At 48.3% G+C, this 15,874-nt stretch overlaps 2 protein-coding genes across 2 annotated transcripts in view; one reads left to right on the top strand and one right to left on the bottom strand.

Moving 5' to 3' along the window:
* TADA3 (transcriptional adaptor 3) overlaps nucleotides 1-9,575 on the bottom strand; it is a 13,645-nt gene extending 4,070 nt beyond the window's left edge. Inside the window, exons 1-8 of the mRNA XM_017880351.1 lie at nucleotides 8,779-9,575; nucleotides 7,829-8,062; nucleotides 6,283-6,533; nucleotides 6,079-6,184; nucleotides 3,321-3,462; nucleotides 3,128-3,231; nucleotides 1,754-1,863; nucleotides 449-634 (exon numbers count right to left, since the gene is read on the bottom strand). Of these exons, the coding sequence (XP_017735840.1) occupies nucleotides 449-634; nucleotides 1,754-1,863; nucleotides 3,128-3,231; nucleotides 3,321-3,462; nucleotides 6,079-6,184; nucleotides 6,283-6,533; nucleotides 7,829-8,035 (1,106 nt within the window). The 5' untranslated portion in view covers nucleotides 8,036-8,062; nucleotides 8,779-9,575. The remainder of the gene's footprint in view (nucleotides 1-448; nucleotides 635-1,753; nucleotides 1,864-3,127; nucleotides 3,232-3,320; nucleotides 3,463-6,078; nucleotides 6,185-6,282; nucleotides 6,534-7,828; nucleotides 8,063-8,778) is intronic.
* The window catches only part of ARPC4 (actin related protein 2/3 complex subunit 4), a 19,978-nt gene continuing 13,213 nt past the window's right edge, over nucleotides 9,110-15,874 (top strand). Inside the window, exons 1-2 of the mRNA XM_017880352.1 lie at nucleotides 9,110-9,688; nucleotides 14,271-14,389. Coding sequence (XP_017735841.1) covers nucleotides 9,686-9,688; nucleotides 14,271-14,389 — 122 coding nt within the window. The 5' untranslated portion in view covers nucleotides 9,110-9,685. The remainder of the gene's footprint in view (nucleotides 9,689-14,270; nucleotides 14,390-15,874) is intronic.

Here is a 15,874-nt window from a genome sequence, read left to right on the forward strand (position 1 = left end):
AAAAAAAAAAAAAAAAATGGTTAAGAAGGGTAAATTTTCTTTTCTTTTCTTTTTTTCTGAGACGCAGTTTCACTCTTGTTGCCCAGGCTGGAGTGCAATGGTTGTCTTGGCTCACTGCAACCTCTGCCTCCCAGGTTCAAGTGTTTCTCCTGCCTCAGCCTCCCATGGGGATACATTTTACATTATGCCTTTACCACAATTAAAAAACCAAACCAAATCAAATCAAATCAATCGATCTATCAGTCACAGGTGCCTGAGCCCCACTCTGTGGAATTAGAATTTGTTTGACACATACCCGGTGGACTGGCCACTGCTGTTTCGAGGCTCTCCAGGCGATTTAGAGGCCAGCCAGGCTTGGAAAGCTTGTTGTAAAACCCCTGGAAGGTGACCAGCTGTGGCCACAGCCTCCAAGGCCACCCGCGGGACTGTGCATCCTGCTCACACTCACCTCAGCAGGTCGTGCTTCTTGGTGCGGTTGTGGGCACTAAGTGCCTTCAGCTCCGCCTGCCGTTTGCGCAGCTCAGCAAGGACCTCATCCTCGGAGTCCTCTGCCGGGCGGTCCTCAGACTCCAAAAGGCCCTGGGCAATTAGCTCCTCCTTGATGCGGCTCTCCAGGGACTTAGTATGCGGCACACTGCAGGGGGAGGCAGGCCCTTGTCAGACTCAAGAGCCAGCTTGGAGGAGGGCCCACCTTGGAGGTTCCCAGGGCTTCCCAAGCTCAGTGAAAACCTGCCTTTCCCTTTGGGCACCCCCTCTGTGTCTATCCAGATACAAAGGGAAGGACAGACACATCTGGTCTGGTTTTTAAACACAAGCAACGTATGTATCCACTATCCAAAAAATATGGAAAAGCCTGTTATGCCAACAACCCAGAGAGAATCACTATTATTTTGTTATATGTTATTATATATATTCCAGATTTTGTTATATATTATTCCCAATCTTTTACTACATATTAGTCCAGGTTTTTCCCCTATGTGCACGTATTTAAATATATTTTAAAATATATTTTAAGTAGGCCAGACATGGTGGCTCATGCCTGTAATCCCAGCACTTTGGAAGGCCGAGGTGGGAGGATCACCTGAGGTCAGGAGTTCAAGAGCAGCTTGGCCAACATGGTGAAACCCCATCTCTACTAAAAATACAAAAATTAGCCTGGCATGTTGGCAGGCACCTGTAATCCCGGCTACTTGGAGGCTGAGGCAGGAGAATCGCTTGAATCTGGGAGGCGGAGATTGCAGTGAGCCAAGATTGCGCCATTGCACTCCAACCTAAATGACAAGCGTGAGACTCTGTCTCAAAAAAAAAAAAAAAAAAAAAAAGAAATACATTTTAAGTAAAAATAAGATTATAAAAATATGTATCTATACTGGGCTACAACTAACATTTTCCCCACTTGGCACTCTATAATTTACATCTTTTCACATCATTTACCTGTATTTCTCTGTACTTGCAGCTATCTGATTAATAGTTGCAAGTTATTTCATCATATGGAGTTATGCCAATTTAGCCAACCACTCCCCTTCAGCGAGACATTTGGTTTATTTATGGTATGAACAGTTCTGTGCTGAACAACCCTGCACTCAGTCTGTGCATGCAGACACACTGGGCCAGCACTCACACTTGAGACTGCTATTGGGCTTCACCTAACTGTCCCCAGCCTCTTATTGATGAGGAACTCCCCAGGTTGAGATGGAGAGAAGCCAACAGAAGTGGGCGCCAGACTGTGGGTTGTGGATAGGACACCACTCACCTGAAGGGCTTATTCTGATTGCGAGGGGAGGTGCTTGCCCCGTCAGCCCCTGATTCTTTCCCAGACATGTCAGGAATAGGAGAATCCTCCATAGGGGAAATAATATTTTCCTAGAAGACCACAGAAATGGGTGGAAGGAAAAAGAGCTGTTCTACTTTCCTGCTCCTTTCTGACCTACACTGACAGTCTTCAAACACCAGAAATATCCTTTTATCTTTCCTATCCCACCTACTCTGGGAAGCCTTCCCATACTGATCCCAAACTGCTTTGATTATTCTAGAAATCCATTTTTGTACTGATATGATGAAAAAGGAACACAGAAGAGAAATGATTAACACTCAATGATGGTAATGAACAGCTAAGGTTGGTGAAGTGCCTGCAACGCACCAGGCACTGTGCTAGGCCTGCTGTGGCAGAGGTGCTAGCTGTCCGAACGCCACTCTCCTTTCCTCCATGGCAGCTAGGCAATGCCTGTCCAGCTGCACTACATTTCCCAGGCTCCCTTGCAGGCAGGTATGGTCATGTGACAGATTCTCTCCAGGGGAAATAAGAGCCACAGCTAGGCATGGCCCAAAAAGTTTCCTTCACACACTCCTCCTTGCTTTTATTCTGTGGGACTGGAGTGACAATTATGCCCACAGTGACCTTGTGCAGACTGCAAGGCCACCGTCAGCTGGGGTTCCTGTCTGATGATATGAGGTAGAGACCTGCCCCTTCCCCTACCTTAGATAACCTGGAACACGTACCCAAGACTGTTACATGAGAGAAACTATTGTGTTTGAGCCAGAAAAGAAAACTGAGTCTCAATGAGGTGAAAGAGTATGAGGGTGTGTCTAAGGTCAACCAGCAGGTATAAAGACAGGGACCCCGAAGTAGGGGTTTGAATCCTGCTGTGTGAGACCTCAAGTGAACAATTCCCTTTTCTGAGCCGCTAATCTTCTTATCTGTAACACAGGGTTAACCACTGTCCTAGCCTCCAGTGGGAGGATGTGTATAAAGCCCCTCCAACAGATGCTTAGCAAAAGTTAATTGTGGAGTAGAGGCTATCTTTGGGGGAAGTTGGAGAAAAACAGGGGCACGAGAGGGGCTTCTAGGATATAGTAGTGTTTCATTTTGTAATCTCCAGGCTGCTAATACAAGCTCATTTGTGAAAATTGTACATTTATGATCTGTGCACTTTTCTGTTAGGTTGGTGCAAAAGTTATGTATTATTCCCAATCTTTTGCTATATATTAGTCCAAGTTTTTACTTTTGCAGCAACCTAATTATTTTTGTACCAACCTAATAAATGTATGATATATTCCAATAAAAAATAAATATAACACATTAAAACACAAAGTAAATGTGGTTCCTGTTTTGGGTTAGGGTGCTCACCTCCACCAGGGCCTGCAGGAGGCGCTGCGTCAGGGCACCAAAGGGGCATCCATCTTCCGGCTGTTCATGCTGGGCCTCAGACTTCTTCAGCAGGGCATCCACATCTAAGTGGGCATAGGAAAGGAGGGCAGGTGGGGTGAAGTTCTGGAACTCAAGTCCTGACCTGGGGTTGGCAGGGAGGTGAGAGGCCTACCTTTAGTGTCTAGTTCAGTCAGTGGCCCCATGAGGCCTTTCTTCTTGTCAGCCACGGCTGCTGCCCGGGCCCCATCCTTCTGCTCCTCTAGCAGGTCCTCCTGGGCCCAACGCTGGGAGTAGTGCTTCCCCAGGGGTGGGATCTGTGGAAAAGATGGCACCCAACCCTGAGTGGGTAAGCACTGGCCAGCCATGCTTCAATCATTCATTCATTCACTTACCTGTCTTATCTCTCTCTCAAGTTCCTAGTCCAAGGCCAGGCCCAGTGGCAGATATAGGTAAGAAAGTATAAAGAAGATAAAACCTCTGCTTTACATTCTAATAAGGGAGACAGGTCCAAAAAGGACTAAGACACACACACAGAAGCCAATCTGAAACAATTCCCAAGATAGAAGGTGCAGAATACTCTACATACACGGATTGTCTCAGGTCACATCAATTGCCTCTCGAGAGAATCAGGAGCCTTCAGGTCAGGAGTTAGAGGGAATTACCTTTTATATGGCTTGAATTAACTGCTGTCTGTATGAACTCTTTTTCAAATAAATTTTTAAAAAGTCAGGTAAGTGAAGTGAAAGAGATAGATCAGAGTGTTGTGGCAGCACAAAGGAGAGACTAACTTTCTGCTGGGGAATCTGAAAGGGTGCTTTGGTGGAGGTAACATGAGATCAGGGCCTTGGAGGGTGAGTCAAGTCTATCAAGGAGAGAAGAGGGAGAGAAGAGCTTGCCAGAGGGGCCCAGAGACCAGCAAGGAGGCTGTGGTGTCCTGGAATGACGGCAAGGTACTTGGTGGGACTGGTCAATACAGCAATGAAGAAGGGTATGGCTGAGGAAAATGGAGAGGGGCACTGGAGCTGTGCCATCAAGGACTGGGATGCGTGGACTTGATCCTGTAGATAACGGGATGAAGAGAGGCCTAGATGCAGCGCCATGTCATGAGCACATCTGATGACAGCTGACCTATGGGAGTATTCTCCCTCAACATTTTTCTGTATTTTCTAAATATTCTTTAATGGAGCATGTTTTATTTATTTTCATCATTAAAACATAGAGTTTTTTTTTTTTTTTTTTTTTTTTTTTNTGGACAGTTGGAAACTCTCCAGCAGCAAAACCAGCTTCCTTTGGTCTTCCAGCCTCTGAGATAAGGTGGAGACTCTACGGCAGAGATGAGGCATCTACCAGGTGGAGGAGGGGGAATACTTTTTAGGTCTAGAGCAGGGAAAGTGGGGTCTACTTCTGGTCTTGTAAGTGCAAAGTGGGGATGGGGTGTGCAAAGCCTTTCAGGTGCAAGGGGTCTTGAGTTACTGCCTTTATGTGTGGACCAGCAGGAGAGCTAAGTGGCCAGAGGGCACCACAAAGGCAGCACCACCAGGTATATTCCTGGCTGACTCCCCTACGCCGCTCAGTGGCAGCACCGGGGATTTTAAAAGCAACACATGATTTACCTGTCCCATTTGTTTACCACTTATTTTTTTATTTTTATTTATTTTTTTTTGAGACGGAGTCTTGCTCTGTCGCCCAGGCTGGAGTGCAGTGGCCGGATCTCAGCTCACTGCAAGCTCCGCCTCCCGGGTTCACGCCATTCTCCTGCCTCAGCCTCCCAAGTAGCTGGGACTACAGGCGCCCGCCAGGTCGCCCGGCTAGTTTTTTGTATTTTAGTAGAGACGGGGTTTCACCATGTTAGCCAGGATGGTCTTGATCTCCTGACCTCATGATCCGCCCGTCTCGGCCTCCCAAAGTGCTGGGATTACAGGCTTGAGCCACCGCGCCCGGCCTAAAACATAGAGTTTTATATCTTCTTAATTTTTTTTTTTTTTGAAGTGGAATCTCGTTCTGTCACCCAGGCTAGAATACAGTGGCACGATCTTGGTTCATTGCAACCTATGACTCCCCGATTCAGGTGGTTTTCCTGGTTCAGTCTCCCGAGTAGCTGGGATTATAGATGCACGCTACCATGCCCAGCTAATTTTTGTATTTTTAGTAGACACAGCATTTCACCATGCTGGTCAGGCTGGTCTTGAATTCTTGACCTCAGGTGATCTGCCTGCCACAGCCTCCCAAAGTATTGGGATTACAGGTGTGAGCTGACTTTCTTTTTTATTTATTTATTTATTTTTAAAGACGGAGTCTTGCTCTGTTGCCTAGGCTGGAGTGCAGTGGCGTGATCTCAGTTCACTGCAACTTCCACCTCCCGGGTCCAAGAAAGTCTCCTGACTCAGCCTCCCAAGTAGCTGGGACTACAGGTGCACACCGCCATGCCTGGCTAATTTTTTGTATTTTAGTAGAGATGGGGTTTCACCATGTTGCCCAGGCTGGTCTCGAATTTCTGAGCTCAGGCCATCTGCCTGCCCTGGCCTCCCAAAGTGCTAGGATTGCAGGCATGAGCCACTGCACCTGGCCCAAGCTTTACATCTTAAAGAAGAAAGGTTCCTCCAGAGGCCTCAAAGCAGGAACAGAGTTAAGGGGCTGTTTGTATAGAAGCTGATGAAGGCTTGGACCAAAGCAAAGGGACAGAGATAAAGGAACACGGGCACACTTCACTTAAGCTTGAGGGCGTGGTGACATCTGGCTCGGGTAGAGGAGAGGCAGCGCACACAGAAAGCTGAGTTTGGACCTGGGTGTCTGGATACACTGATGGAGCAGATAGGAGGCTGGACAGGGTAGGGGAAGGAAGATGACGCATGGCTTTAGTAGCTTTAATTCTCAGCCACCTCTGAACTCTCTTGTTCTGCATCATGTCTATCAAGGCCCAGAGTTTCTACCTTGTAATGCTCAGCCTCATCTTCTGGGGGCTTCAGTAGCTCCTCAAGTGTGCGGACCTCCTCGCTGGTGATGTCAGCACAGTAGGGCTCCACTGAAGCCCAGAACCTGCAGGGAGAAGCAGATCCTCAGTGGGTGCCCCTGCCCCACCAGCGCTTCCACCACCAGAACCTTGAGGCCCCCTTCTATGCTCTCTAGCCCAGAACCTGTTGGGAGCATCATTTTTGGGGATCCGTGGCACGTCAATAGGGTCATCAGTGAATTCATATTCCTGGATCTTGGGCTGAAGGTTTTTGGATTTGGGCCGTCCTGGGCCAGGGCCCGGCCCATGTCCTGCCTTCCCTTCCAGTTTCTGCTTCTTGGGCTTTCCATGTTTCGGAGGAGCTCCAAGTTCATGGTCTCGACCCAGCTTCAGGAATCGCCGGTCACCTTTCTTATCCTGCCAATCGGTGAGGATCTGAAATTTACAGAAACTGTCACTGAGGGGGAGAAGGGAAAACACAGAATATCTCTTTCCTCTACTGAATAAATTAGGATCTAGAATCTAAGGAGTCTCCTGGGTCTTTCCCTATCCTCTTTTTACCTAGTAAACTCTTACTCATCCTTCAAAATTCAGCTCATTTTCTGTACCTGGCCTCTTAGGACTTTATTCATATACTTATCATCTCATTCACTTGTTCATCTGTACTCTTGATTCACTTCTTTATCACCCATGCCAGTCACATACTGTTTAACAGAAGAGTCCTCCCAGCAAACCTTCACTTCAATGTCACCACCACTGAGATGCCTTCTCTGAATCAGTTACCCAGGTTCTTAGATGCTAAAATACAACTTGAGTCATAGCCTTCCTCAAGGAGCTTCCATGGATTCCCAGGGACAAGTTAATGCCATTCATCCTTTTAGGTCCAGTTGGCACCTCCTTCCTCTACAAGTCTCTGGCACTTCACACCTCCATTGTGCACCCAGTCATGCTGTTTGGTCACACTGGAATGACCATCGCACCTTGTCTCTTCAACTAGACCATAAGCTACTGAAGACCAAAAAGCCCACCTTAACCATCTCTATTTTGCAGGATACAGCATAGCGCCTGGCACACAAGGCTCAAGGCATCTTTATGCAGTGAATAAAGTAATCAGAGTAGTAAATAAGTAACACCTGAAGTGCTTACTTAGTGTCTGGCATTGGGTTGTTTTTGCAAAAATTCTCTCTTAATCCTCACAAAAGCACTAAGGTAGGTCCTATTATTCACCCCACTTTGCAGATAGGGAAACCGATACTCAGAGATATGAGAAAACTTTCTCAAAGTCATATAGCTAGGAAACAGCAATGCTAGCAAGTGCTTATGCCAGGATTCAAATCCAGGTCTCCCCATTCCAGTTCCCTAGGACTCCTAACCACAACATCACATCACCTGGTATGCACCTGACTTTCTCCCTTTCCTAGTTGGCAAGCTCCTTGACAGCCAAAACTGTCCTAATTACCTTTCTCTAATGACTAGTGTAGAACCCAGAACATAATGAGGGATGGGTGGGGGGGATGCCAATAGAAGTGTACTGAATTAGAAATCTTGCAATTTAAGGGGATCATGCATATTCTTGTTATTTTTTGTGTCATGCAAACCCAGTTTGGGTCTCTCTCCCTCTCCCCACAAACCCCTGTATCCCAGGTCTCAGCATATGGAGCTAACTCAATGACCCATCCCATAACTTGTTGCAGTCCATCTCTGGTGATGGCCCCTCTCTGGGGTATCACCTGGGTTTCGGCCTCAAGCACACGCAGGCGCCGGCTGGCAGAAGACAGCAGGGTCTCAAGCTCCAGCTGCAGGGTGTCCAGCTCCTCGATGCCGATGCCATCATCCTCGGAGCGCGCCAGCACTGCCGTGTAGCGGGGACAGACCTTCAGGTGATCCACAGACTTGAAGTCATGGAACTGCAAGGGGCAGTCTTTCAACTCACTCATGGCCCAGGATATGGGGATCCTGTGGGGCTGGAGAGGACAGGGCCATTGATGGCAGACAAAGTGGTTTGAGAAAAGCCCAAGGGCTTCTTACCTCCAGGGACAGCCTCAAGCAAGCCAGGCTTCAGTCCCTTACTGACAAAATTGATGGCACAGTTCCTACTCACAGGGCACTTAACTGTGTACCAAGCTAGGCGCAAAGCACTTTATCAGCTTATCTCACTTAATTTCTCACTCAGCACCATGAACAAGGACTGTTGTGATCTCGTTTTTACAGAGAAAGAAATTGAGACTCTGTAAGGGTGGGTATGTGCCTATGCTTCCAAGATGCAATTTGAACCCCGCTATATTGAGTCTGCACCCCGATCACCATGCTATATTACTATGCATTGCCTTGCCTTTCTGATGCTCTTTCCTTCCATTTCTCTTGGGTTCTGCTAAGACTTTGAGTTCCAAGCACCCCATTCTTACCATGTTCTCTGGGACTCTTGGCCTCTTTTCTTATCCTACTCCACCTTTCTCCCTTCTCTAGTCACTAATAGTGGTTTAGAACGTGGGCTGGTAAGCCAGACAGACCCGAGTTCAAGTCCGGGCTTTACCATTCTCTACTTAGGTGCCCCTGAACATGTTATTTAACCTTTTTGAGTCTCTGTTTTTCCATCTGTAAAATGGGAACAAAAGAAATCTCGGTCTGTTTCTCCATTAAAAGTCTGAATCTGAAAAATGGGGATAACAACAGTACCTACCTCCCTGAGATGTTCTGAGGATTAAGAGATGATGCCCGTCAAGAGCCCAGTTCAGTGTCTGGCACAGAAATGGGACTGTTTAATGGCTGGCCCTGCCCGGGGGTCGCCCAAATGTCCCGCCTTCAGAGTCCTCGTTCTCTAGGGACACCCTAGCGCGACCCCCGCCCCCTCTACCTCCTCACTGCGGCCTCCTACGGCCCCAGGGCCGCGGGAGGGGGCGGGGAGTTCCGGTCGATGGGAGCAACCGCCCCGGAACTGGCTATGGGCGGGCCCCTTGCAGTTGACGCGGGGGCGGGGAGTCAGCGAGGGCGAGCCTACTGAAGTTTGCCGGGGGTGGGGAGAAGGTGGGCCTCGAGCAGGCCCGCTAGAGGTGGGGTGCGGGTGGTCGGCCTCAGGCGAGCCCCAGGGCACAGCCCAGGGCGGGAGGCGGGGCTTGGCGGCGGAGATCTCGGCGCTGCAGTTAGCGCCGCTGAGCCCCAGGAGCTGCGGGTAGGAGGGGCGAGAGAAAGGATGGGGGCACAGAACCGGAAGAAACGAAGGGCTCCTCCGCTTCAGCTTGTCCTAATTTGGTGCCCAATCTGAAGCTGGGCTGTACCATTGCATACCTGGGGGGAGGCTGTGGCAAAGGTAACAAGAAGGCCTGAAGGAACAAAGGGGAGCTCCTCCCATTCCTGGAGGAGCTTAAGTAGTGACTCGAGTGCAACAGTTTAAAGATACCGAGACAGCCCTAGGTGGAAAACTTCCGGAAGGCCCAGGCGTTCGCAAGGGCTCCCTATCCCGCTCAGAGCATAGATGGTACCGTCCGGAAGTCCGGGCGGAGACAGCGGCTGCGCTTCTCGCGAAAGGGCAGGCATCGCGGGGCTGGCCACTTCCGTACTTCCGCTTTCCGGCCCAGCCAGCGCCCGCGATGGTGAGAGAGCCGGGCCCCCGGCCAGGGACCCCCCCCCCAGCTGTTCAGCCTCAGGGCAGTGGGTCGGTGGGAGATGTGGCTTTGCCGCAGGGGCGCGGGGCCGAGGGATGCCGGGGGGTTGTGGGGACACCATGAGGGTGGGAGAAAGAGGGCGGGGGCCCGAGGTGAGGAAGGGGCGAGTAGGAGTACTCCCTGGTTTGAAGCGGGCCTTGCGGCTTCATGATCAGCCTTCCAAGCAGGTAGGGGCTTTTCCTGAGCCCTGGAGGAAGCCGGAAGTCGGGCTTCCTAGGCTCTTTGGAGCGTTTCGAGGGTACGTAGTCGGACTCTTAGCCCGTCGAAGGGCCGCTGAGGCCCTATCCACAGTAGAGCTTCTGCCTATCCACAGTAGAGCATCTGCCTATCCACAGTAGAGCTTCACTAAATACGCCCTTTGTCCTCTTCTGCCTTCGTGATCCTACTGTTGCTTAAGGCAGGCGGCCACACTTCCTTATCCCACTATTGATAGCTCCAGCCCTGCTTCCACCCCACTGGAGGATCTCTCGTGTTGCTTCCATTCAGGCCCCTCCTGGTCAGAACTGAACTGTGTCAGCCCTAGTGTTTGTTAGCTGTGATACTGCTCATCCCTCCCTTCCTGAAAGTCCTCCCTTTTTCATACATGTGGGTATTCTTGGGAGTTGTGACTTTGGATGACCACCTCCCTCATCCTCACACCTTCCCTGGTGATACCGATCTAGTCTGCTGGCTTCACTGACTTTCTTCACTCTGATGACTCCTAATCTGGCTTCTCAGCTCTCTTTCAAGGTTTGCCTGGATATCTTGAAGAGACCTTGAAATTACACCTCTAGTTCAAAACTCATCTTCCATTCTAAATTTGCTCTTCCTCCTGGGTTCCCTATCCTGGCAAACTTTGTGACCTCATATCTCTGCTAGAAATCTGGATTTTTTTTTTTCCTAACGGAGCACATGCCTCTTGATTTTTAAAAATTTAAGTTCATTGAGGTATTGCATGAGACTACGTCTGTTTTATTCATGAAAGGACAGGCGTCACGGAGCCAGTCACCTTTTTTAGGTTTACTGTCTATAACTGTTGCCAAAGGGCGGGCGCGGTGGCTCGCGCTTGTAATCCCAGCACTTTGGGAGGCCGAGGTGGGCGGATCACGAGGTCAGGCGATCTAGACCATCCTGGCTAACACGGTGAAACCGCTTCTCTACTAAAAATGCAGAAAATTAGCCGGGAGGGTGGTGGTGGACGCCTGTAGTCCCACCTTCTCGGGAGGCGGAGGCAGGGGCAGGAGAACGGCGGGAACCCAGGAGGCGGAGCTTGCAGTGAGCCGCGATCATGCCACTGCACTCCAGCCTGTCGCTGCAACGACAGCAAGACTCCATCTCAAAAAAAAACAGTGTTGACAAAAACTTGCTGGGTATGGTGGCATGCGCCTGTAGTACCATCCGCTTAGGAGGCTTAGGCAGGAGGATCACTTGAGCTCAGAAATTCGAGGCTGTAGTACACTGTGATCACGCCTGTGAATAGCCACTGCACTGTAGCCTGGACAATATAGCAAGATCCCGTGTCTTAAAAAAAAAAAGTCAAGTTGTGTAACCACTACTACAACCAAAATACAGAATATTTCCGTCACCCCAAAAAATTCCCTCGAGTCCTTTTGTAATCACACCTTTCCTCCTTCCCACCCCGACAACCACTGATGTTTTTAACCCCTATAGTTTTGCCTTTTTCAGATTGTCATGTAAATGGAATGCTTTAGTATGCAGGCTTTTAAGTGTGGCTTCTTACCATAGTACATGTGAGAGTCAACCATATTGTGTGTATCAATAGTTACTCTTTTTTATTTCTAAGTAGTATTTAATTGAATGGCTGGACCACAGTTCGTTGGAAGTTGTTTTTATTTTTCTTTTTTTTTAAAGACACGTTCTCTTCCTGTTGCCCAGGCTGGAGTGCAGTGGCCAGATCTCAGCTCACTGCAACCTCAGTCTCCTGGGTTCAAGCAATTCTCCTGCCTCAGCCTCCCAAGTAGCTGAGACTAACAGGCACCCACTGTGGCTAATTTTTTTGTATTTTTAGTAGAGACGGGGTTTTGCCATGTTAGCCAGGCTGGTCTTGAACTCCTGACCTCAGGTGATCCACCCACCTCGGCCTCCCAAAGTGGTGGGGTTACAGGCATAAGCCCCTGGGAAGTTGTTTTTCAGTTCCATTATCCACTCCATCTAATGTCAGTCCAACACTTTTGATACTCTTTGCTTGTGACACAGTCTGCTGTATGTCTCACTTCCCTCCCAAATCATTCTTCACAGAGCCACCATGCAGCTACAGTCAGGAACTTCCTCCTCAAAAAGCCCCAGTAGTTCCTTACCCCCTTAAGAGAAAAGCTAAACTTGGTAGCCTGGCATTCAAGATTCCCCATCTTACCTCAGTCTACCACTGCAGCCTCATTTAGTGAATCTAAAATGCTTCTCGTATACAGAGACATTGTACTCATTATTACTCTGGAACTCTTGCTGTCCTTTTGTGTTACTCTAACCTTAATTATTTCTTTTGCTCATTTATTCTGCAGGAAATGAGTAAGACACTCTACATGTTACATACTGAGCTAGGTTGGAGGCTATATAGCTGTGAATAAAATAAATATGGTCTGTTGACCATGAGGTTTACAGCCTAGTAAAGGAAAAATCACTTTACAAAGGCATGAAGGAGGCCAGGTGCAGTGGTTCACGCCTGTAATCCCAGCATTTTAGGAGGCCAAGATGGGCGGATCACTTGAGAACAGGAGTTTGAAACCAGCCTGGCCAACATGGCAAAACCCCGTCTCTACTAAAAATACAAAAGTTAGCCAGGCATGGTGGTGCACGTTTGTAATCTCAGCTGTTCGCGTGACTGAGGCAGGTGAATCACTTGAACCCGGGAGGTGGAGGTTGCAGTGAGCCAAGATTGCACCACTGCACTCCAGCCTGGGCAACAGAGTGAGACTCTGTCTCAAAAATAAAATAAAATAAAATAAAATAAAGGCCAGGCACATGGGCTCACGCCTGTAATCCCAACACTTTGGGAGGCTGAAGTGGGCGGATTGCCTGAGGTCAGGATTTCAAGACAACCATGACTAACATGGTGAAACCCCATCTCTACTAAAAATACAAAAATTAGCCGGGCATGGTGGTGTGCACCTGTAATCCCAGCTATTCGGGAGGCTGAGGCAGGAGAAAGGCTTCAACCCGGGAGGCAGAGATTGCAGTGAGCAGAGATCGCGTCACTGCATTCCAGGCTGGGCGACAGAAGCGAGACTCTGTCTCAAAATAAATAAATAAATAAAAATTAAAAAGACATGAAAGACATTTTATTGTAAATTGTAATAAATGCTTTGTAGGGGGAAGTGAAGGCCTAAGTGGCCTTCCTTAATTAAGCTGAGATCTGGAGGATGACGTAGGCAAAGAAAAAGGAAAAAAGCCTACAAATAGATGGTCAAGCATGTGTAAAGCCCTGAGATGGGAAAGAATTTGGCTGATATAAGGACTGACCAGTGCATCTAGAAGCTAATCCCTCTACTAAGAATGTCCTTATTCTGGCCGAGTGTGGGGCTCACACCTCTAATCCCAGCACTTTGGGAGGCTGAGGCGGGTGGATCACAAGGTCAGGAGATCAGAACCACCCTGTCTAACACGTGAAACCCTCTCTACTAAAAATATGAAAATTAGCCAGGCGTGGTGGTGGGCGCCTGTAGTCCCAGCTACTTGGGAGGCTGAGGCAGGAGAATGGCATGAACCCAGGAGGCAGAGCTTGCAGTGAGCCGAGATCGGTGCCACTCCAGTCCCAGCCTGGGTGACAAAGCAAGTCTGTCTAAAAAAAAAAAAAAAAAAAGAATGTCCTTATTCTACTTTTTCTCGTTATAAAATCCTCCTAATCCCATTTCACTTTCAAAACCAGTTTCTTCTGCAAATATAGATTACTTGTAAATCTAAATATTTCACATTTTATCTTTATATCATAGTTATTTTCTGTATATCTGCTGTCCAGTTGAGCTGTTTGAGGATAGAGACAGTGTTAATCATCTTTGAATTCCCAGTTAGCTCAGTGCCTGGCAAACAGTACACCTATACATTTGTTGGCCTAATAGACAGATTGAAGACAATCATGCATTCACTGGTATGTCTCTAGATCACTTTCTCAGCCTCAGCACTTTTGATATTTGAGACTTGATAATTCTTTGTAGTGCATTGTAGTATGTTTATTGGATATCTGTCCACTCAGTGCCTGCAGTTCCCCTCCCCGCCAAGTCATGACAGTTGAAAATGTCTCAGCATTCCTCTGGTGTGACCCCAGGTTAAAAAAGAAAGAAAGGAAATGTCTCGACATTGCCAAATGTACCCTGGCAGGCAAAATTGCCTCCTGTTGAAAACCACAACTCTGCACGTTGGAAGGCGTCTTGAAGGCCTAGTCTGTTCTGTTCACAGTGGTGTCTTAAGAGCCTTGCACCCTCAGTGCTACCTGGCTTCATGGGAGCTGGAATAGGGGATCAGTGGGTTTGGCGTGACAGATTTTGATCTTCCCTTCCCTTTGTGTTATTTCCTATAGACTGCCACTCTCCGCCCCTACCTGAGTGCCGTGCGGGCCACATTGCAGGCTGCCCTCTGCCTGGAGAACTTCTCCTCTCAGGTTGTGGAACGACACAACAAGCCGGAAGTGGAAGTCAGGTAGGAAAGGACAAGTCAAGGTGGGGATGAGGGGTGCGGCACGCAGAGATGGCTCCTGTCTAGAAGGTGCCGTGAACTTATGTCCCAGAGTAGTCAGGACAGCTGCAGTTGACATTTTGTCTTGCTGCCAGCTGAATGGTGATTCCCAATTTGGAGTTAAGAAAATAGGGTCAGTGGGTTGGCAGGACAGAACCCAGGGGAAAAGACAAGATTGCTTGACACAAGGTATGACTTCCCAGAGCGGGGCTGTTGATGAAGTCTTTCCTGTGGCATTGTTGAAAACACTGGTAGTTTAAGGAATAGTCAGATAATTTAGTTATCTGAGATTCCATCTCCATACTTTTCTAATGTGATGATCAGGGATTTTTTTGTACCTACCAGTCTAGACACTCTGACACCCTAATCCAAATACTCCACATTTTGAATGATTTTCTCTTATCTAGTTTCCATTTCATAAATATCTTTTTCCCCTTTAAAATTTAATCTGATGCAATGGCTGGTGCAAGCCATTGCCTGGTGCAATGGCTCACCCCTGTAATCTGAGCACTTGAGGCTGAAGTGGGCAGATCGCTTGAGCCTAGGAGTTCAAGACCAGCCTGGACAACATGGCAAGACTCCATCTCTACCAAAAAAATATGCAAAAATAGTTGGGCTTGGTGCCACATGCCTGTAGGCCCAGCTTCTTGGGAGGCTGAGGTGGGAGGATCTCTTGAGCCTGGGAGGTAGAGGTTGCAGTGAGCCAACATCGTGACAGTGCACTCCAGCCTGGGTGAGACCCTGTCTCAAAAAATAAGTAAAAGAGGCTGGGCACGGTGGCTTATGCCTATAATCCCAGCACTTTGGGAGGCTGAGGCAGGCAAATCACGAAGTCAAAAGATGGAGAGCATCCTGGCCAACATGGTGAAACCCTGTCTCTACTAAAAATACAAAAATTAGCTGGGCATGGTGGTGCACGCCTGTAGTCCCAGCTACTCAGGAGGCTGAGGCAGGAGAATTGCTCGAACCCGGGAGGCAGAGTTTGCAGCGAGCCAAGATCGTGCCACTGCACTCCAGCCTGGCAACAGAGCAAGACTTCGTCTCAAAAAAAAGTAAATAAAATTCAATCTGGTGCGTACATAACTGAGATAATCTGGGCTATCACCTTAAATGGTGTGATTTAATTTTGAATTTTAAAAATAACTGATGTTAGGATATGCCCTGTTATACTGCTTAACGTACATGATTTCCAGTGGGCCTTTGAAAATGATTAACAGTTTAGAGACACCACACCACAATTAATTACTATTACAGATCTGTAGGTATTCAGAGGCATTACCTTGGAACCTGAACTTATAGGGGTCTCAGAGGCAAATGAATCATTTCTGGATTGATAATTAAAGGAAGCCAGCCGGGCGCGGTGGCTCAAGCCTGTAATCCCAGCACTTTGGGAGGCCGAGACGGGCGGATCACGAGGTCAGGAGATCGAGACCATCCTGGCTAACACGG

This window comes from Rhinopithecus bieti, unplaced genomic scaffold (genome assembly GCF_001698545.2).
Source record: "Rhinopithecus bieti isolate Rb0 unplaced genomic scaffold, ASM169854v2 scaffold_12592, whole genome shotgun sequence".
NCBI lineage: Eukaryota > Metazoa > Chordata > Mammalia > Primates > Cercopithecidae > Rhinopithecus > Rhinopithecus bieti.